The 22901-nt window shown below is 36.5% G+C and overlaps 2 protein-coding genes and 1 long non-coding RNA gene across 4 annotated transcripts; 1 reads left to right on the forward strand and 2 right to left on the reverse strand.

The window, feature by feature from the left end:
* Window positions 1-899: 899 nt before the first annotated feature.
* Window positions 900-8971, reverse strand: LOC104598035 (cell division topological specificity factor homolog, chloroplastic-like). 2 transcript variants are annotated; one of them, XM_010259908.3, is made up of 2 exons: window positions 8728-8971; window positions 900-1840 (listed from the first exon to the last, which is right to left on the reverse strand). In XM_010259908.3, the coding sequence occupies exons 1-2, from the start codon at window positions 8815-8817 to the stop codon at window positions 1235-1237; spliced, it is 696 nt and encodes a 231-aa protein (XP_010258210.1). In that variant the 5' UTR covers window positions 8818-8971; the 3' UTR covers window positions 900-1234. The 2 variants fall into 2 exon arrangements, with proteins under 2 accessions (XP_010258210.1, XP_010258209.1); XM_010259907.3 differs by having other exon boundaries at window positions 900-1843.
* Window positions 8972-9123: 152 nt separating this feature from the next.
* LOC104598034 (uncharacterized) lies at window positions 9124-11616 on the forward strand. Its single transcript, XR_735287.3, has 2 exons — window positions 9124-9691; window positions 11421-11616. It is a non-coding gene; the product is annotated as an uncharacterized LOC104598034 (long non-coding RNA).
* Window positions 11617-19206: 7590 nt separating this feature from the next.
* On the reverse strand, window positions 19207-20605 carry LOC104598191 (early nodulin-like protein 20). The gene is made up of 2 exons (XM_010260118.3): window positions 20375-20605; window positions 19207-19737 (listed from the first exon to the last, which is right to left on the reverse strand). Exons 1-2 carry the CDS (start codon window positions 20550-20552, stop codon window positions 19385-19387), a joined length of 531 nt encoding a protein of 176 aa, XP_010258420.1. The 5' UTR covers window positions 20553-20605; the 3' UTR covers window positions 19207-19384.
* Window positions 20606-22901: the final 2296 nt, after the last annotated feature.

Raw genomic sequence — 22901 nt, forward strand, 5'->3', positions numbered from 1 at the left:
AGCAGATCGCATCTACATGTCCCCTTCTTAATAGGTCGTGCCAAATCACCCTTCATCAATTACCTTGAAGTTTGAAAATCTGCTTCACCCACTTTTAGGGTTTGTTTGAAAGGGCATCAACGTTGATTGAGATAGATTGACTAAAGCCAATCTAAAGAAGCCACCAAACTAAGGCTGCATTTGACATTCCTTATTTTAAGGACTTATCTCTTTTTTTTGTTGTGATTAAAATACCTTATGAACACTAAGTTTTTAATTGCAAAAAGGAGATGAGCCCTTAAAATAAGTTATATCCAAAAGGTACAGTTTTCTTGTTGATGTACTATACTCTAGAGGTTGCAGAATAGCTTAACAAAAAAAATCTCCCGGTGTCTCCCACTGGTGGAAAAGAACAAGAGGAAAAGCTCAAGAAGTAATTTCATTTCAAGTTTTTTTTTTTTTCCCGAATCTTCAAGACTCGATAATCAATAACAGTTATACCTCACGTTACATTAAAGATGTCAACATGCCGCTCTCACTATGTTCATGTTTGAGTTATGCTCCAGCAATTTCCATAAAATGCACCATGGGTTTTGTTCCTGTTATCTTACAGCAATTTTCATAAAATGCAGCTTTTACCATTATTTACTCTTTACTCTCTCTCTCTCTCTCGTGTGGAGGTCTTTGTGTGTGTGCGCCATCTCGAAGCTCATCCTTGAAATAGTGTAGAATTTTAACCAAATATAACGTTATTAACAGAACGATAGATGAGTCGAGAACTCGAGAAAATGATGCATCTAGGTAGAGAGTGTGACAAGGTAGGCCAGTCAACTGTTTACAAATACCGAGGGAAATTGGGTAAAGCCGAAAAAAAAAATCACATCTTTATCTAAACAAAAGACTTGATTAAACACTTTCAATGCTTATGCCATGTCAATTTAGATGGCAATTGGTACCATTAAAGTCATGATGCTAGTATGCTGCTATATTGTTCAATTAAGTTTGGAGTTCAAAGGAAGCACTGTTAATTAAGGAAAATTTCCAATATATACAAGACTTTAGGGGCTTCTTAAGGTTCTAAGATCCAAGAATCTAAAGTGGACTTTTGCTACAAAGAACATCTTGCAATCTTAGCCTAGATATGATCCAACATCCCCACTTCTCTCTCTCTCTCTCTCTCTCATTCCCCTCACTCCAAGGAAGGAATAAATAAATAAAAGGAATACTGAGCAGGAATAATTTAAAACACCCGAAGTTACTGAGTTATGTCACTTGGAATAAAGAAATCGAATGTGACATCAACAGAACCAGACCTTTCACCAGTATCTTTGTACTCAACGCCTGTTATTGTTCCAAACTCATCTACATCCTGATATTGAGATTTCACCCGTCGGACTGGCACCGTGACAGAGTACACAGTCCCAAGATCTGGATCTGTTGAGACACTAAGCTGGACTTTATCCTGTGAATCTATCTCCACAAAATCAGACAAAACGCTCACAATGTTCTTCACAATCTTCTGCTTTGCCTCATCACTAACAGCACATCTATCAGAGAAGAGGATCATCTTCAGGCGTTGCTTGGCAATCTTCGCATTAGATCTCCTCCTCGTAATTAGTGGGGGGAAGAGTATCTTCCAAGCCAAGTTTAACCGTTCAAAGAAGCTCATGTTTATTGCATTTAGGAGGAAGCCCTCTACTTCTTGGTTCAAGGTTTTTGAAGAGAGATTATTGTCAGCTGTGATCCCAAAACTACGGTGGCAATAGCACTGCACATTATGGCATTCAAGGGCAATGGGGGGCCACTTGGGTGTAATTTCAGAAATACTTGATCCTCCACTAAGGAAACCACTGAATGCTACCTTCTTGATGCAATGAGATAAAAAAGTATAAAATCATTAGATTGACCAAACTATCTCTAATACAAAAGATGAAAATAATCTCTGATACAAAAACAATTTCAATATATGAGGTGCCATAGAAGCTATTCAATGAACAAGGATGTGAAATAAAAAGGTACCAACTGTATGATCATATCATAACTCTATTTTACAAAGAAAACTAGTCTCCATATGATGGCCTCATGCAAAAAATAAGGCCTCATTAGTTTTTTTTTAATATAAATAAAGAAAAAAAATTATTACTAAAAAGAGTTTTACAGCTCGTAGGGTGACAAGAGGTCACCCCCAGAAACAACCAGAAGAAACAAAAACAAACAGGCTTAAAAGCAAAACAGAAAATTAAGCATACAAAGAGCTCCAGAAGTCTGCCCCAAAATCTTTCTTTAATCCCTGAAAATCTGGCAGAATTAACACCCAACCTATGACTGATGAACTGATCAGAGCCACCACCTCTTCCCAACTTTTCTTCTTATTCTCAAAGACTTTTCTATTTCTTTCCTTCCAAACTTCCCAGCACACCACGAATTGAATGCAGCTCCACACCAGCTTGACCTTAGAGCCACCCTGAACTCTTGGCCAAAGTCCAAAGGTTTCAGCCTGATCTCAGATTGACCACCGGTCCACCTTAAACAGCTTGAAAAAATAGAACCAAATTGGGGAAATGAAGCTGCACCTGTAGAACAAATGCATGATGTTTTCTTCTCCAGCTAAGCATAGGGCACATCTGCTTGGGAATTGAAATCCTTGACCCTTTATGTTGTCCTGAGTCAGAATACACCCCTTGGCTAACAACCATACAAAGGCTTCCACCCTTAGGGGAACATGCTTCTGATCAGAACTGAGTACATTGACTTGATTGTAAATTTTCCATCCTTGCATTCCTTCCACCACCTAATATCATCTCCTGACGGATTGATTTCCAAAGCCTGCAATTTGGACAGCAGCTCCACACATTCCTCCATCTCCCAGTCGAGTAAAGGTCTTCTGAAATTTGGTGTCCACACCACAAAACCATTTGAGACTTCATAACAATTTGAAATAGATACACCTTTCCAGACCTAATCTGTACAGCCTTGGACAGATTTCACAGAGCTTCCCTAACCCAGACCAATCATCCTCCCAGAATCTAATGCTGGATCCATTCCCCACCCTCCAGGAATAGTGAGAAACCATCAAAGAATTGAAACTCATTATCCCTTTCCACACACAAACCCCATAACAGTATTTTACTTCCTTTGAATCACACCCAAAGTTCACCATCCCATATTTTCCAGCCACTACTCTCCTCCATAAAGCCTCCCTCTCTCTTCCGAATCTCCACACCCACTTTCCCAACAATGCTTTGTTAAAGATCCCCACCCTTCGCACCCCAAGACCCCCTTCTTTTTTAGGCTTGCACACCACTTCCCACTTAACTAAATGTACTTTCTTTCTTTCACCCCTCACACTCCACAAAAACTCCATTTGGATTCTATCTCCCCCAACACTGCCTTGGGAGCTCTAATCTAATAAAGATAGGTAATAGATCGACAGGTTAGAAAGGACACTTTTTATCAATGTAAGTTTCCCAGCAAAAGACAGAAAATTTCCTTTCCAACCGGCCAACCTTTGGTCTATTCTGTCTAGCACAGGTTGCCAGGTAGAAGCAGCAGAAGCCCTAGCCCCAATTGGGAGCCCCAAATAAGAGAAAGGGAAGTTACCAACCAGACAGCCCAAGGCTCCTGCACACTCTTCAAGAACAGAATTTTGGATGTCTCCCACTCCAACCATAGTACTCTTACCAAGGTTAATCTTGAGGCCATGCAACATTTTAAAACAATTAAGTATGCTCCTAAGAAACTAAACCTACTCCAGTGACGCACCCAAAACCATATCACAAACAGATGTGATATGGTTTAACCCTCCTTCCCAATCTTGAACCCACAAATTAAGCCTTCTTCACACCCTTTAATAATCAATTTACTTAACACCTCCACCACAAAAACAAAAAGTAACGGTGAGAGAGGGTCCCCTTGCCTTAATCCCCTTGAAGAGCTGAAAAATTCTGTTGACACTCCATTTACAATAGCAGAAAAGGACACTGACAAAATGCAAGCAAAGATCCAGCTTCTCCAACTTTCCTCGAAGCCCATCCTCAACACTTCTTCCAAGAAGCCCCACTCCACATGATCACAAGCCTTCTCAAGGTCAATCTTACAAATTACCCTACATGCCCATTTCTAATCTGAATCAGCACACTCACTAGCAATCAGAACCCCATCCAAGATTTGTCTTCCTTGCACAAACGCCAATTGGGTGGGCCCCACCACAGTATGTAGCACCAACTTTAACCTCCCAGCCAGCACCTTTGCTAGAATTTTATATGGGCTACAGAGCAGGCTGATAGGTCTGAAATCTTTAACTCGAACAGCTCCAACTAATTTTGGTGAGTGAGATAAATGTTGCATTTGCTGATTTTTCTAGCTTTCTCTCCCCCAAAAACTCCCTAAACATTAACATTAAGTCTTTCTTAATGATGGCCCAACACATTTTGTAGAAGCTAATGTTGAAACCATTCGGCCCCGGAGCTTTACCTCCATTCATCTTCTTGATTGCATACCAAACCTCTCCCTCCTCAAACTCTCTCTCCAACCACTCCCTAATCCCCTCTTCCAACTGCCCAAACTCCAAGCCCCCTAAGTGACATTTTCTATTTGGCAATGCTTTAAACAGCTTCTCATAGAAGCCCCTACCATCCGGCCCTAGAGCTTTATTTCCATTCATCTTCTTAATTGCATACCAAACCTCTCCCTCCTCAAACTCTCTCTCCAACCACTCCCTAACCCGCTCTTCCAACTGCCCAAACTCCAAGCCCCCTAAGTGGCATTTTCTATTTGGCAAGGCTTTATACAGCTTCTCATAGAAGCCCCTTATTTCTTCAGCAATCTCCTGTTGATCATCAACAAGTCTATCTTCCCCTTCCAATTTCATAATTGTATTCCTTTTTCTTCTCCCCTTCACCATAGCTTGGAAAAGAAGTATTTTTATCTCTATACCCTTCTCTAAGCCACTTAACCCTTGCTTTCTACTTCCACGAAATTTCCTCATAAAGAATTAAGGCCCCGTTTGGCGCATCTTTTCGCATGGGCTGTCGGCTTTTTAGAAGCTCGGCAGCCCACATTTTGGTCTTTTCCCGTTTGGTTGGGAAAAGATCTAGCCGATAAAAGCCACAGCCCCGAAAAGATGCAGGAAGCCCATTTCGAGCTATTTTCGGGAAGCTCCAAATGGAGCTTTTCGCCTTTTTTCAACTTGTTCTCGCGCGGACAGACGCGCCTTAACCAAATGGTCTTCACGCTGCTGAGATCTTGATACAAAAGCTCACATTGTCTTTTGACTGTCAAAGCTTCCAGAAGATATTTCAAAAAAGACTTGCCAAATAGCCCCTTAATTTTTCTAATTCTGCTTTCTCTCCCTCTCCATCCTCCCTGCCTGAAATAGATTATCTTCCTCCTCCAATCTATCCAGCCTAGCCATTCTGTCTAGGACCTCCTTTTTTCTTTTCTCAACATTCCTGAAAACTTGAGAGCTCCATTTCTTTAAATCCTCTAAAAATTTTAACTTCTTCATTAGATTGAAACCTGCCGAACCTTCCACCTGATAAAGATACCATTTCTGCTCTATGAATTCCAAAAAATTTGGATGATTCATCCACATGCTCTCAAATCTGAAAGGTTTAGGACCTTTCAGCCTCACAAACTCCCTCATTAGTCACAGGAGGAATTGCTTCAAATAATGCAGATGGGCTAATTGCCAGACTGAGAACATGATAGCCATAAGGCACAGAGAAGCAAGGGTATAATGATGTGATGCAAGATATCAAGATATCATATATAAACTGCATTATCTACATTTAGTATTACAGTATTACTTAAAACAGTATGTATCAACACAAGTAGCATAGGTGATAGGCATAATTTCATACCATGAATATTCTGTAATACAAGACAAACATCCCTTCCAGATTTAAAATGAGATAACAGAAGAAATCCATAAATAAAACATGCACACAATTTTTTGAGAGCCTGTAAGCATATCTGCCACCAACTGATCCTACTTTCCATCTAAAACACTATATTATTCTTTGGACAAGTTCCCTGACATCCACTCAAATACCAAACTTGCAGGAAAGAGTAAATGAAAAGAGATAAAAAAAAAGACAAAAAAGAAAAGGAGAAGGGACAAAGGTATCACAAGCATCATTCATTGTCTCTTTTTTTCTTCCTCGAGTCTTGAAGATACCTTGTCCACAAGATCCTCTATGCCAAAATGCCAATGTACAAAAAACTACCTCAAACACTCTACACTAAGAAAATATCATGTTAATACCCTTTTTAAACTGTTATCTTGATTGGAAAATCAATATAGCCAAATGTTAATGAACCTATTGGCAGTGTGAAGTGGAAGCAATAACAGCATTTTCAATGTTTTAGTAGTTTGAAAGATTAAGTATGGAGATTAGCCACTGAAATGGTATTCTTATCAATTAGCCACTGAAATGGTATTCTTATCAACTGGTATATAGAGAGTCATTTGGTTATCATGGCTGTTTGGAACATCTTTTGCAGAAATATTGCCATTTATACTTTTTTTTGGTATTTAACAGAATAGAATAGAGGAAGAGGATTCATGTAGCTGACCCCATATAGATGGACCAAGGGTTAGATAATGATGAGGATTGCAGATTGCTATTTATATTTTTTGGTGGTCGGCTTCTATCTCAATCAATGTGTGTGTGTGTGTATAAACATGCAATATATGTATAAATAATTATTTTTGAGGCCCAAAAAGTTTTTTTTTTGGCAAAAATAGTGGGGCAAGGTGCCTTTGGTGCCTTGGGATACATAGATCTCAAAAAGTTACCCAAAATAAACAAAGATCACCCCAATTGGACATCAGAGTGCAAAGTTATCACCTTTGGAAGTTTGCACATACATTGAATGTGCAACCCACGACCCAGTGACCGGGTCAACAATCGAACCGCCCAGGTTGAACTTTTTTTACCAGGTCAACATTTTTTTGACCAAATGGTGGGTTTCAGCAGAACCAGACCCGAAATCAAGGCTGGTGGTGGTTTGAACGGTTCAACTGGCTGGATCAACGACAGGTTGAAAACACTGATCTCAATGGTTAGCAAGTTAGCAACTTGTTTTATATGGTTGTTGATACCTTAACAACAAATTGGATCATATACAAGAAAGGGGCTATCAACCACTCAAATCTTAATTTTACAGGGTGACATATGCAAAACCTAAACCATTTGTCTCAAAAGAACAAAGCCCAACAAAGCCAAACATAATAAATGAAAAGAGACAATTCACACTATTTTGCCAGATTCCTGAATATTATTATTTAATATGAAGTTTCATTGGCATTTGTCTGTAAAAACACAGTAAATATATAGAAGTTAAAACATGAGCTGCAGAACTCCAACTCTTAAAAAGACATATTGCTACAAATGGGGGTTGTGGACAAATTTGGCATAATATGAAATCAATCATTTGAGAAAGGTGGAGATTTTCAATGGGCCAACATTCACACAAATATATACAAAGTGGAAAAAAGAATCAAATATAAGTAATGTCACCAAGAAACCTCAAAAATAATTGTTCCATCGGTGCTGACTCTAGGCACTTAACATTGACATGGTATTTCTTGTAACATGTTGATAATGCTTTAAGCTAACATAATAAAACAGATTCCACTCCTAGACAAGTTATCGCGAGAGGGACACATTATAGTGAGGCACCAAACTTTGGTTCTCCGGGTTTATATTTAATTCCTAGCCTTGGTATACCTTTTAAAGTATTGATGTATTTTTACACCTATATAACCATGTTTCTATATCACGATTTCTAGAGTTTAGTTTAGCTTACTGGACAATGATACCTGCTTGATGCCGATAAAAAAATGATACCTGTTTGACTTTCCAGCTAGAATGCAACCGAAAAGAGAACATGTGACCTTAATCAAGGATACAAGAAAAATTAAATTTTGTGGGGAAATTCTTCTACTTTATTTTATTTATAATTATAGGGTGGAATTAGCAGTATATTCATCTTAAAGATGCCTCGTTTTTAACTTTGCAACTTAATGATCTAAGAGTAACGACTTGAAAGCATGTAAATCAATTGCAAGAAGCACAATGAAAGTAGGATTTATATTTTTCTGGACAATCACTTCCTATAATGACGAAATGCTTATTCATCAATTTTATAAGGAAATACCAGGTACCAGAGAAATAAATCTCAATGCAAACAAACATTTGCTCGGCAGAAATGTATGAATACTACCCAAAAAGAAAAAAAAAAGTCACTTCTCCATATGCCCCCTATTTTAAGATGATATGAGAACCATGGTAGCTAGAAAACCAAATTCCATAAACAGAGTTTTACATAAACGCTTTAAACAAAACCTACAAGGGAATAGGCGTTTCCTCAAAGGAATCTCTTATGCATTCAATTTATGTAAAGTATGGCAAGATTCAACAGTTACTTGCATGATATCATTAATGAAGCCCCATAAAGGAAAATTCCATTTTTATTTTTGTATGTACTTATAAAAAATAATTCCATTTGTATGCACAGGTTCTTTTTGCAGTGGCAGAGGTTTTGGGTAGAACAAGAACTCCAACAAGCAGAAATTCATACTTGAGCTACTCCAAAAAGGAATCCTAACACATAATTACTTATTATCAGTAAAAGAATAATAATGAGGAGCTCTACGGATGAAATATTGATAGGCTGCATGTAAACCATTAGACAAAAGTTAAGATTTTCCATTGACAATCGAAAAGGGAAAAATGAACTAACCTTTGTAGGTGCAGAAGAACGTCGAAGGGGGTGCGCAGGATAAGAAGAAGCCAACGTCGCAGAAACCCTCAAATCTGCAGAAATCGCCATCACTTCTCTTTCTGCCTCTCTCTCTCTCTCTGCCCTTTTTCTTCTGCTTTTACCCTGTCTCACTTCCTCTCGTTCAAATCTAAGGGCTCTCAACGCATTTCATCTACTTTCCTTTTTTCTTCAGGCATATTGGAAACTTGGGACTCCGGGGACTCGGGAGTCGGTACCAGCAAAGAGGGAAGCCACTTGGTGAATTTTTAGTTCACATCGGCGCCTCACAGACGCCCTACAGCACATCCGACCGTGTATTGGGAGCATCTCTCTAGAAAAAGTACGGGAGATGATCTCAATGCACGCTGAGTTGTGCATGTGGGGCGCGCCTGTGGGGGAGCTGATGTGATCTCGGTGAATTGGGGCCAAAGGGCATTTAAGTATTTTTAAAGTGAAAAGAAGGGCACTTTAGTCATAATGAGGCCATATTAAATCACCCCTTCCCTCCATCTCTCCCGGATTCTTCTTCCTCTTTTTTTTTTTTGGGTGGAAAACATATTCAAGAGGATTTCTTCTTCCTCCTCTGGTCCTCTCCATCTGCCCGCCAGACCTTCGGCGACGGTGAACAGGGAAAATTAGTGAAATGGTTGAAGAAAACGAAAATGGGGAGATGGAGAGCTTGCCTTCTCCTTAAAGACATAACAATAAGGTCTCAATCTCTTCTGCATTGCCCCATTTTATTGCCTCAATTGTTACCCGCTACGATATCAGGAATTAAATCGTTTGGTTGTAAATTTCTCTCTGCAATTCCGGCCCCAAGTGATTTTTATGACAATGAATTTATTAGTGGGAATCCCCATTTTGGCCAGAAGTACACCCTGGAACCTAAGGAGGAGGAGAGGGTCGGAAAATTTCCTGTCAAAGCATACTTCCCCTGAACCAGGTATCCTTTTCTTTTTTTGGATGTTACTTCTTGTTTTTCCTTTCAGTTTGATATCTGGGTTTTGTTTTTTGGTGTCTTATTTGCCATATGGGCTTTAGTTTTCCCAGTTTTTCAATTTTGTGTTGCAGTTGTGGTTTTCTGGATGGCTATTTCCTTTTCCTTTTTGGATTGATCTACTTTTATATTTTCTTTTCAATATGCGTTCATCTTAACAACATCAGCACTCCTAAATGAGATATTCAGAGAGTACCACTACCACGGTACCACCTAGCAGTCCAGTAGCTTATGAATTTCCACTGTGTGTTTCTGTCATCACTAGGCGATTTTGTATTATTCCTTTTCCATGCACAAAATCCCCTTTTAGGCGGTCAAAAGGAGATGCCGGTGCATAATAATCTGGTATTGGGTTTATAGGAATTGTCGGACTTCTGCTTGCCAGTACTGGAGAATTCCACCTTACGATGTTAATAACCAATGGCGCAAGAGTAACTCATATTCAACTAGCACTATTGGTTGAGTAGGATGTAGGAAACACTTCGATTCTTTATTTCTGACCTTGAAGTTTCTGAAATATTTCCCGTCTGAGTTTCTCAATGCCCCCCCATGCTCATATTCATGATATTCCACACAATTTGGACTTTGGACTTCTCTTTCTCTCGTGATTTCTCTGTCCACCTTTGATCATTTTTAGTGCCATTATATCCTCCACCCTTCTTTCGGTTGTAGTTTCTTCAACCTAGGTTCGAAGTTGGCATCCTTATTTCTGCAACAGCTTCTGTGATTATCTTCTTATTTGTCAATCTGGGGCTTTGACCCTCTTCCTCCTGGCCAAAATTGGGTAGACAACAATTCAACTCTAGTTGTCATTCGAAAATCAGTCCTAGCTCTTTAGGATCTCTTGTCTAGTTATACATAATTCTTCATTGCATACGAAGTTGCTAGGGATAAGCTCAATTAAATGGTTCAAGCACTTTGTTTCCTATATCACATTCACGTATGAATATATTGGCCCTTTCAAACACCGGATGAATAATGAATTGACATCTGTAGACAAGTTCCTAACAGTACACCCTAGGGGGTTCCTCTTGGTCAAGTCTGTAATATGCATCTATATAATATCAGAATCAAGTGCTATAATTTTGGATGAAATTTTAATTTGTAATACTTGATAGATAATAAATCTCAGTTATAAACATTAATAAACAACAAAGTTCAGTTGTAAATTGTTTTAATTATTTTATGTCGTTTGCATGGATTTATGTTTCTGCAATTAAATCCTTTACTTTTTTAATCAATTCTGGTGTTATTTTATACAAAATAATTGACATTAAAGTATCAAAAGGTCCCAGGTTGTGTTTTTTTTTTTTTTTTGGATTTACCTGCATCCATGTAAAGTAGCTGATCTCACTTTTTTAATATCTTTATACAATTCATATTTCCTATCCTGCTGCATGGTTTATTTCATATCATTTTCATTCTCTCTCTCTCTCTCTCTCTGCTATGAATTATGATACCTCGTTGCTTACAAGGGTGCTATATCATGTTACATAGTTAAGTGTTTAAAGTAAATTTTGTATCCAGCTCTGCCCTTGCCATATCTGGGTAACATAGCATGTGTTTTGTACCTTGTACCTTATTATTTAGGATTCCCTCCTTACTCTCACCCCTTTCTTTTTGTTATCTTTTTGTTTTTTATAATTTGGCTGTCTCAAATTCATGCTTTTGCCAGTGTCAGTTTGAGGAGAATGCAAGCAATGTTGTTCTTCGTTCTCATTCATCAAATTATGTTGTCCTCAAATATTGCAATTTCCCTAAAAAAATCACTGTAAGAAGATGGATGTGTGTGTATATTTATACTTGTTTTTGACGGTGCATGCCTATTTTGAGTTTCTTATGTGAATAAGACAAAAGGATGATTTCATTCATTTCTTTTTCTATTTATTTACTTTTACTACTACCACTGGAGCACAAAAACATTCTGAGTAGAGGGTTATGATGTGCTTTTGCATACACTTATGCATCAGATATATACAAAAAGCCATAATGAAAAGGAAAAAAAAAGAGAACTAATGATATTGTTGATTTCAACTTTCCAAAACAAGAAAAGAAGAAATTATTGGTTTTTAACTTGTTTTACTTTCAACAATTAAGAAAAAAGAAACTTGTTTTTTACTTTTGGCCTTTGTAGTATGAGTGGTGATATAACTGAGTTTTATGGAGTAGAATGTTCAATATAAGATAGCATGTGGCAATGAGGTCTCACTGCTATATGTTTGAAGAGAATGAAATGAAAGGTGTATTTTGTTAGTCACTTGGTCCAAGTTGAAGGCTCTGGTAGGACAATGTGAAGGGAAAAAGGATATGGATTGAACCCGTTTAAAACAGATTTAATACTTGCTTTAATAGAAGATCAATGTATTATGGAGTAGGATTCACATGCAATTAGCTCCATGTTCCTTTGACAATTCTCTTAGTACTAATGGTGGTTTTATTTTGGGAAGATCCCACTTGGAGCTGTATAGATTTCTTTCCAACTCCTGAACAAGAAAGCCAAGGACATGGCAGGCTGGCTGACCTGGTATGTGTAATTGGGTGGGGTTAGGGAGCTTATATGAGGCATATCTGGAACATTAAAATGGATACATCTCTATAGGATCAAGCCAGAGTCTGTTATGACCTCAGCCTTCTTGTTCTGGAGTGGAATTTAAGAGTCTGAGCCTGCTGTACAGTAGAAGGTGCCATGTACCATCGAAGTAGTGGTGATAATATGATGACATTATGAGGGGATATGAAACATCCTTTAACTTTCCTTGAACCATCAGTGAACCAATCATTCTCTTGATCTCGTTCTCCCCCTTTCTTTCTTCGATAGGGATATGTGCCCTAATTTTATTGAGATGAATTGGAAGTTTTAGTTTTAATTATTGATTAGGGCTCTTCAACAGACAGATTTCATAATTGATCATAAAATTTGACATGGAAGTCATCTTTCTCTTCATTTCTCAACATAATCTTCTTTTTCTGTTTTCACTTGTTTTATACTTTCACTGTTAACTAGCAAATGAATCCATGCAATGCACGGGGTTGAATAGAAATTGGTAGGAACCTCTGGAAAAAGATTTTATATGCATTAATGTCAATTAATAAGGAAATATTTGAGGACCATGGAATATTTTTGTCATAAAATATCATTCAATAGTTGTTTATACTTTATAGTGTTCAACTAATATATCATCATCATCTAAGCCTTGCGTCAACTATATGGGGCGGAGTTCAAGTAACTATGACATTTAATAAGTACATGATATATGGCTAATATTTATATTAAAATAAACAAAGAATCAAAGAAAAAAGAAAAAGAACATCATTTCTTGTAGACAGCTTAACTTTATTTAATGGTATCCAATATAACTACAAAGCCAAAATAAAAGATAAAATGTGAAAATTGAAAAACATGGGTGGGAAGGCTTTCGAACTTGAACAACCCACCCAAATCATCACAGGTTGTGATGGGTTTAATTTAGGTGGGATTTTAGTTGGCAAATTTGGCTAACCTTAGTCTAGACTCAGATCTGAAGCCCATGTCTTAAGGCTGGGCTTGAGCAGGCTCTTAATCCAACCCAACCCATCTAATGTTATACCCCCACTTTTATTATAAACTGGAGGGAATGTGATTGAAAAGGAGAGATGGAAGGATTTAATAAATGAGGGGAGATCTTACAAATATTGACCATTTGGGAGAGATAGAGAGGGATAGAGTTGATAATGGTTTTATTGGAGATAGTTATGGTAGTTTTTTTTAGAAAGAATTAAGACTTGAGAGGGTTTCATTGTAATTTATATTTTTTAATTTAAAATTAAATAACCACATGTGTGAGAAAGAGAGGAGGAGGTTTGTTCGAGCATTGACATGAGAGGACTCTTAGCTCCCTCTTTTAGACAGATGATTTTCACTAAGGACCAATTCGTTTGCCAATAAGTTGGAGGGGGGGGGGGGGGAATTGGTCAATGTGGAAGTTGACCAATTTCCTTGTATTCTTTTACAGGGAGGTGTAGGACTCAGGGAACCTTGGTAAATTTTTGGTCTTGGGTAAGTTTCTCTTCTCCTAGGTGGGTAAATCACTTACCCAGGTACCCATGGAGGAAAATTGGCCAAAATTATTGTGGAACTAAAATGCCTTTGCCAATACATAAAATTAGGTCTCTTTTGAGAACTTGTTTCATTGATCCAACTAACATTTCTTGACAAAAGAAACAACTTTTTGGCAAACGAATGAGGTGTAAATGGTAAGCTTCTATTAGGAACCTTCCAAGGCTTGACGTTTGGGTTGCAGTTGGATTCTAAAATCAGATTCCATACTTGATTTATATAATCTGTATATATAAAATATCTATTTTCGACAAAATTTGATTTTGAAAATTTTTGGATTTAGTAATTTAGCTAGGCTCTATTGGAGCGGAGGAACACTTTGGCTCAATTTGGAAGGAGTACAAATACAAATATGTAGAGTGCAAAACTTGGTATTTTGTATCTACTAATAATTAAACACATGCATTGTATGTGAGAAAATTTTCTTTATATTAATTACTTGAATTTTAGATATATCATAGTTAAGATAAAAATAAAAAATGAATAAAAGTAATAATATCATTAAAAATAAATTTGAATGCCCATGGTAAATGTGCATGTGCATTGCACATGGAAATCTTAAATTATAATAACAATTATTGTTATTATTATTATTATTCGGTTTCAGTTATAAGTAAAAATATTTTTGCTTTGATTTAGTTTTAAATTATATATTTCATCTATATTATATAAATAATTTTTATTTATCACAATTAACTTTTGTTTGACATAATTAATATATAATTTTTTATATATCTTTTATTACTTGTACTTTTTATTACATTTTAAAGATTTATGTTCAATATAATGAATGTATAGTATTAGAGATGTACCCAATAGTTTATCTTTTATAAATATATAACATTAGATTTTTGTCCAAAAATTTCTCTATTTTTTTATTTGTGTGATTCTTTGTATTTTTTATTTTTTAAATTTTTATTATTTGACTATGGTAGCATTTCATTTCAAGGTTGATTTTAAGTTTAACATTTCATTTTCATCATTTAGATTTCATACTTATTTTTGTTTTCTATAGTAAATATACAATATTAGAGAGATGTCTAATTCTTTTTTTTGTATTATATATTTATTTTTTTATTTTTTATTATTTAATTTGACATTATTTATTAACCCATTTAACCCCAAATGGTTGAATTGCTTACCGACCGCCAAGAGGGAAGAAAATGGTTTTGTTTTCAAATTAATTTTCAAAATATTTATTTTTATACTATTAAAATTAATATTATGGATTTAATTAATAGAATTTAATAATGAAAAAAATATATCTTAAATATATGAGTTAATGAGAGAGTATACCTCAGATATGATATTTAATGAGAGAGAATAGGAAAATCATTTTATTTTCAATTGGTTTTAAGTTTTATATTCTATTTCCATCATTAATAAAAACATCTCTTATTTATCATACTTGTTATTGTTTAATATGTTGAATATATAATGTTACAAATGTTCTCAATTTTTTAATATATATATATATATATATATATATATATATATATATTTGCATTTTATCTATTTTTGAATTTTATTATTTAATTGTGGCAACATGGATTAGCCCATTTGATCCAAAATGGTTTAATTTCTTACCACCACCTAGATGAAAACACTATTTTTTTCAAGTAACTTTTAAAAGTATAAGTTTTATGGTATTCGAATTATTAATTTATTATGTGTGGATTTAATTAATAGAATTTAATGATGAGAAGAAACAAAAATGCCTTAAATATATGATTTAATGAAGGTGAATGGAAGATAATATATTAAATGTTGTATTTAATGAGAGGGAATTGAATGCATTGAATACCTTAAATTTACCTCTTTTCAACTCATTTAATATTAATAATTGATTACCCTAATTTTTATCAATAAATTTAAATATAAAAGGGTAATTTTTATCCTCAAAAAATTTCAGAAATATTCTTAAGGCTATTCGTGTTTTTTAAAGTAGTATAGATTTGTACTATACATATTTGTAGGCTTTGTTTGGAAGGGGTACAAATACAAATATGTAGAGTGCAAAACCTATTAATTTGTATTATTTTGTATGCATTTGTACTCTTTCCAAACTGAGCCTTTATTGCAAATTAATATTTCATACACCATTTGCAATTCCTGGAGCAATTGAATTCTCCCTCCACAACAAAAGAATGAAAAGAAAAAGAGATTGTTGGTAGATGGAAATTTGATTCATTTATATTTGAATAAGAATTGAATCTTATCCATCGGATTTATATTGGATTTGAAACAAAATAAAATATACTAAAATGACTTTCATGTTGTATTTTTTTAACAAAATGAATTGAAAATTACTAAACTTGAACTTATGGCAATTCAGTAAATGACAACATTCAAACACAATATAAATTTTAACTATATATATTTTTGCTGAAAATTTTCAACATTATTAAGTAATTTGGTTTTAGTAAGATACACTGAAACACTAAATTTAAATCTAAATCTAAATCTCAAATGATCATAAATAAACCATATGCAGATAAGAAACACATGATTTGATATATCATGTGAAGTATAAACTATCGGTAAACATTGAAAAATGATTGATGAACTAAGCATATACATGTACATCTTAATTCTTAGGAAATCAATATTATAGTTGTTAATATTTATAAGTGTAGATTTTAATGAATAATTAATTAAAAAATATCACAGGAATGCACTTAGAAGAAAAGTAAAGACTTTAAAGCTTAGAAATGATGAAACTATAACAGCTAAGTAGGCGTGTACTGGTAGGTTTGCTGGCTTTCATCTAACCTAGTTTTGAATCTTCTGGCATGTCATTTTTGTAACATAAAAATTGTGGGGCCGTACAAATTTTAGTGGGTTATGAATTTGGTAAAATTTTAATTCTAAGTATAGGAAGTGGAGAGAATTAATGTATTAAATGGCCTTAAGGTATGGAAGAAACTTTGAATGTCAATCCCAAAGAGTCAATAGGAAAATGAACATGCTAATGGAGAATTTATTAGCCTGTAAATATGGTAGGAGAGAGAGAGAGAGAGGGATGCTGTGTAGGGAGCCCATCCGTCTCATGTAACTTACCAGTTGCCACATACCAGGCACCCAAAACATAGTTTAATGTGTTTACACGATTCATGCATCACTATTAAAGATTTTAAATAAACGTTTTATATTATGGTCACAAATATTTGCTTATGTGTTATATGTGGGATAAGAATTTAAGCTGATATTTTGCCCTATCAATTTCTAAGGTGTTTTACTAAAAAAAATCTTTAAAGTGGATGGAATGAGATTTTTTAAGCAAAAAGTCTGCATATACTGTGAAAGCATAGGAACTTAACCACACATTGGGAATATCTTTCCGTGATTTTGACACACATGGAGATATTTTTCAATATATGGCTGGATGCTATGTGCACAGAATTTTGGCTTTGGGGAGATTTGGGCCCCTATTAGATGATCCATTCAAAACTTTAGAACATTCCCGATTTAAGGGGGTGATTGGTATTGTCGACAAGAAATTGCTTGCTATCGGTTCAGAATTTTTGCTTTCGGGAGATTCAGGCTCCTAAGAAATGATTGGTTCAGAACTTTAGATCATTCCCTAATTTAGGGGGTGTTTGGTATTGTCAAGAAAATTTATGCTATGGACTGGTCCATTGGGCCCATTTTTGATGTGGTTGAAATCACACCACACATGTACAAGTGTTCTGCACCGTGGTGTGAGTGTGAATGTCTATCGACAAAAAAATCTTTTAAAACTTTATAAGAATGCTTAAATATATTGTGATGTGGGCATGTATTGTGTGCATGGGCCCACGTTAATTCCAAATAATGTTAATAAGAGTGTCATGGGCCGAAGTGAACCATCCAAATCTTTGACCACGGATCAATAAAAAATTTGAGAGTGGTTTGGATGGATCGGATTCTTAAACCTGAGATCTTGTCATCATAATCACACCCAAAATTTTGATAAACTTTCATTGGTTTTTTTGGAAAAAGCCCGTAGGCTGCTTCATTCAACATCAAAATTCATAGTAAAATGCGAAGGTGATTTCACAACTTATTTGATACAAATGGATAAATTTGAGGATTGAAAACAGACTTCTGATATGGCCATCTTGGGTCTTGGCAAGAGTGTGGGCAGGGCAGCATTGTTGGCTTCACGTTGGACATGGGAAAAGGACCTCCGTCTCCTGATTTTTTGTTTTACATTCAGGGGTCAGAGACCAGCTTCCAAGGGAAAGTTGGGGCAGATCCTCTAAGAATCTTAACTTTTGTGAGTGAGGGAGTGAGTGCCCTTTAATCTCCAAGTTGGGCCAGGGATGTGTTAGGGGTGAGGGCTGAATGCAAGCGCCTCTTCCTCTAGAACTGAACAGGAAGGTCTAGACAGAGCCCAACCCAGACAAACTGATCCATGTCTAATCACTTTACACCTTGATAGTTAACTTGATAAGAATACTAGTTAGGCCAAAGAGAATTTGCTCACAACCCCCATTTGAATGGTTAGGGTTGAGACATTTGAGTAGCTGAGGATGGAAGCTGGCTCAGATTTCTGGTACATGGTAGGGTTGTCGAAGTTTTGCCTAACAAAATGACATTGATGTCACAGTTTCATAGCTCGACTTGTGGCCGTGGCCCATGGGTATCTGATTATCTGGATGGGTTGCCCAGGTTCAAGAATTTCAACCATACTGACTTGGGTTTAGGTTCGTAGGCATTCAAATTTTAACAAATGCTCAATTTAACCGGCTGGATGAAACCAGACTTGAGAATGGTTGTATCCAATGGATCCACGAGTTCAATACCTGTTTGCTATTGAGTTCAACCAAATGATTACCAAAACTGAATAAATAAAATATGTGAATATTGAACTTTATAGAAGAGAACAAATTTACTTATTTTTTTACTTTTAAGGATATGGATGCAATGGAGTTTAGATTTTAGGTGTTTCAACCTCTGTTAATGTATCTAGGACTGCAAACTGTACCAACTCAATTCAATCCATTTATAATTGGATAAAATATGTATCAATTCCTATCCCGTTTTGACAAATCAACCCTTCCCCGTTTGAATTTTAATAAATACCAGTTGCTCACTTGCTTGATTACCACTTGATTGATTAAAGTCTTTTTGGTATCGTATCTTTCTACTATCATGGTCCAATCGATTCAAATTTGCTACATATTATTTATTTTTTCATTTTGGTTTGATATGATGCGGAATCAACCGGCATCGTAAAAGTGGTAACCAGTCAGGTGAGTTTGCCTTAAAATTCACTGGAGGGTATGGTTTTAGTAGGAATGTACTTGTTCTTCCAATAAATAAATACATCAATAATAGGGATGGATGTACTCTCTATAACTATAAGAGCCATTGGTTGATTCTCCAAATCAATAGTTTGTTTAAAAAGCTAACCAAAATAAGCAAGGGATAATCAAATGTAGCTGTTACTCTCTTAGCAAGAAATACCGACTACAACACAGCAAGCAAAAACAGTCTTTTAATTTCCTGGTACCAATACAAGAAGTAAATGTTCAACCAAAAGGATAGAGAAGAAATCGCTACCGGAAACTGAAGAGGGAGTTTATAGTCCAGGTTACAGCCAAAACAAGGGCAGCTGGCAGTATAATTGAAGGACTAGAGGAGGTGGAGCTGCTTTTGGTGGAGGAACTGGGAGAAGGTGCGGCAACGGGAGGAGGTAAGGGGAATTGGTGAACGGGGACAGCCAGTTTCATGCCATGCCAGCAGTATCCTCCGCTGCTGAGGAAGTAATAGGTTTTGGCTTCCGTCAGATTAAATACGTCCCTTCCCGCTCCACGTGTCACGTTTGTGATTGGGTCCCTGTCATTGCATGTTTCGTAGCTCGTCTCGTTTACCTCCAACACGTTGTAATAATACCGATCATATCCAAAATCTGAACCCCAAAAAAAAACAAGAGAAAAAAGCAAAACAGTTAAAAAGCACAAACAATAACAACTCTAACCCTAAAAACCGGTTGAAAAGTTGAATAAAGGAATCTGTGATGCCATCAGATTAGCTTTATTGTAGAAATGACGGAAAACGTGAAGAGAAGAAAAAAAAATAGTATTGGATTTTATTAGTCCGGTATGGAAGCAGAAAGAAGAACATTTGAGAGTTGAGATGAAATTAATATATGCTAAGTATAAAGCTTCGCGGAGAAGATCTGCGAAGCTTCATAATCTACTAGAAATAGTGAAAATGTAGACGAGAAAAAGGGGAAAGAAATCTTGATGGGGCGGAATGAAGGGAAAATCATCCATACGTGAAGATAGTACGTAGAATTGGATAGAAGAAATCGAGGAGGCAATGATAGAGAACACGTTAATGACACATTAATTGTAATACCAGGAATACGTACAAATGCGGGGAACCTGAATTTCTATTTTTAAGATCAAATCATTTTAATACAGAAGGAAGCATATCAATGTAACAGTAAATATGGAATACTAGGGTTTTACTTAAGAAGACGACAGTTAATATAGGAAAAAAAGATTTGCTTGTATGTGTTTCAGAGAGAGAGAGAGAATTACAGAGCCATAAGCCGACGTAGAAGTATTGTTTACTAGCCCATTCAGTGTAGTTGACGTCGGGATTCCACCCTTGTGATGATCCTCCAACACGAAGCATTTTCCCTGAAACGCGTCCAATGCAAACTATCATCAAGAGAATCATCCATTGAAGAAGTGCTCTTCTCGATATCGCCCCCATTACTACAACTCGCTTCTTCTCTGTCTGTGTTCGTCTCTATCTCTCTCGTGCTGGGAATGGACTCCTAATCTACTATTTATAACGATGGAAAGGGCCGAAGGGAAGGGAAGGAAGGAAAAGTAACTGTCACAACGAAAGAGAGAGAGAGAGAGGCGGGTCAATTTGAGTAAGAATTAAAGCTGATGTTGTGAGCATTACGGTGCACATTAGCAATAACAGTAGCGATGGAGCCGCGGGAGAATCTGTTGGAAGCCAATCCGACCTGGGGGGTGTTAAGTCGAGTGGCTCGCCGTTCGTCCGATTCCGATCCTAGGGTTGCGAAGTGCATGTGAAAAAAAACAGTTACTGCCATTGAGAGTGAGAAAAGCGTGAACTGCAGCCGTTTCATTTTCCTTTTATGGGACAATACGTACATCATATATTCCCTCCACCACAACCAGTGACCACCACTCACCAGTGGCCCACAAATTATGGACAGATCGGACTTATGATGCCACTGCCAAGGGAACGTGCCATCAAGACTCTAGATCTAGATCCTTCTGCAACCGCTCAACTAGAATTGACAGTTGGTAAACCATCACCATCGGTGGGGCGTTGGATCTTGTACGCGAACCGAGCAGAGTGGCCATTTGATGGGCTACGCTGACAAGACAACTGCATCATAATTAGGGCTCTCAAATCAATAGGCTCAATGGCTACTTGGGCTGGGTTGATAAATTTTGTGTTGGGCCGGGCCAAAGCTGGGATCCGTTGTCACTCAAGGATGAGAACAGTTTCCATATGCCCTACTACGAGCAATTCACAGACCCTGCTAGTGCTCTCTATAACAAATAAAAACTCTAAATTACAAGAAAGCCCCTTTTATGGTTGCAAGTTGCAATAGTCACAACAAATACTTTATTGGGGTCATCAACTGCACATTATATGCTTATCTGCTCCGTTGGACAAGTCACAACAAATAGCGATTTCTATTCTGATTTCAATTTATTTTTAACAACTTCTTTTCTGTTTTCTTTTGAAAAATGGTTTCATTCAACCTTTCAACCACAGTGAACACAACGAGAAATAATGGTTGATTTTTATTTGTTCTAATTTCCAAATCCAAATGGCAATAAGTGATGAATGGAGAAGGTCGACGTGGAGATGGACATTGGGTTGAACTGGCTTTGTATAAACGTGCAGCAAGATCCACCCAAGTTGCACGCTTTTAACAACGCTGACCAGTGGCCAGTCAGTCACTTTTTAGCGAGGTTAGGTATCAGTTAACAGAGATAGAGAATAGGCGAGAGATGCCTCCTCGCCGCAACGCACGCATCCCGCCATCTCAGGAGCATAAGCATAATGCATGGGACCCGCCGTACAGAGGCAGCTTTCAACGCACCTACAGAAATCGCGATAACACCAGACCACCACCGACTGCGTCCTATTTAATTTCGTCCCTCCGGGTGCCACATCACATTAGAGGGGATCTCTTCTTAATTTTAATTTTAATATAAATAAAAAGAAAACACCTAACATCAGATATCAGATCCTAGTCAAAGGAGAGGAATAGAGTTGTGTAGGCAAACCGGAGAAAGTGGAGAAGGTCTCTTACACGGGTGACGGAATCTGCTCCTCACAAATGGGCGTCTCACATGTACATCCACCATGTATTGAAAATATTTTTCATGAATATTAACAAATAAGTATGAGAGATGCTCCTAATGTATGATAGGATGTGTGTGTGAGGCACCAGGTAAAGGAACTAGTTTTGGCGTATGAAATGGATGAATGAGGGGTTTGCTTCCCCTTTATACTGTATATCTTATGGGGAACAGGAGTATTTTGTCATCACACTTAAGAGTATCAATGGACCGGTTTTGGATTGGACCTCATCCAGTCCAAAATTAATTTGAACGGATTGGATGGATCAATAAGACATATTGGATTAGATTAATTCAGTCCAAAATATTTATTAAATTAGATTAAATCTGGTCCATCCATAACAAATTTATATTGGATTGGGTTGAATTAAGTCAATATCTAATTTATTGATATAAGATAAGAATATATGTATCAATGGACCATTTAGTTTAAAACCAATCTAAATCAAAATAAATTTAAAAAAATTGGATGGTCTAAATATTGAATTGGACCAGTCCTTGGTCCAAAACATTCATTAGATTAGATCTGATCTATTTATAATGGACTCACATTGAACTGCAATTGGACCAAATTAAGTCCAAGTGATACCCCTAATCACACAATCCTGTGTCCTGTCTTTGATAATTGGACTGGACAGTCTGGACGGGCAGAAGTCCCATCTTATTGCCAATCCAATGGCTATAACTAGATGCCTTCCCCTCAAGT

The sequence above is a fragment of the Nelumbo nucifera genome, chromosome 4 (genome assembly GCF_055504915.1).
Source record: "Nelumbo nucifera cultivar China Antique chromosome 4, China Antique-T2T, whole genome shotgun sequence".
Taxonomy (NCBI): Eukaryota; Viridiplantae; Streptophyta; class Magnoliopsida; order Proteales; family Nelumbonaceae; genus Nelumbo; species Nelumbo nucifera.

Excerpts from the sequence above, each read along its gene's own strand:
- LOC104598191 (XM_010260118.3), bottom strand. The coding sequence starts at position 20,552 with ATGGGGGCGATATCGAGAAGAGCACTTCTTCAATGGATGATTCTCTTG. Across the intron at positions 19,738-20,374 it reads CTACGTCGGCTTATGGCTCT|ATTTTGGATATGATCGGTAT; the intron begins GTAATTCTCTCT and ends TTTGGGGTTCAG.
- LOC104598035 (XM_010259907.3), bottom strand. The coding sequence starts at position 8,817 with ATGGCGATTTCTGCAGATTTGAGGGTTTCTGCGACGTTGGCTTCTTCT. Across the intron at positions 1,844-8,727 it reads GTTCTTCTGCACCTACAAAG|AAGGTAGCATTCAGTGGTTT; the intron begins GTTAGTTCATTT and ends CATTGCATCAAG.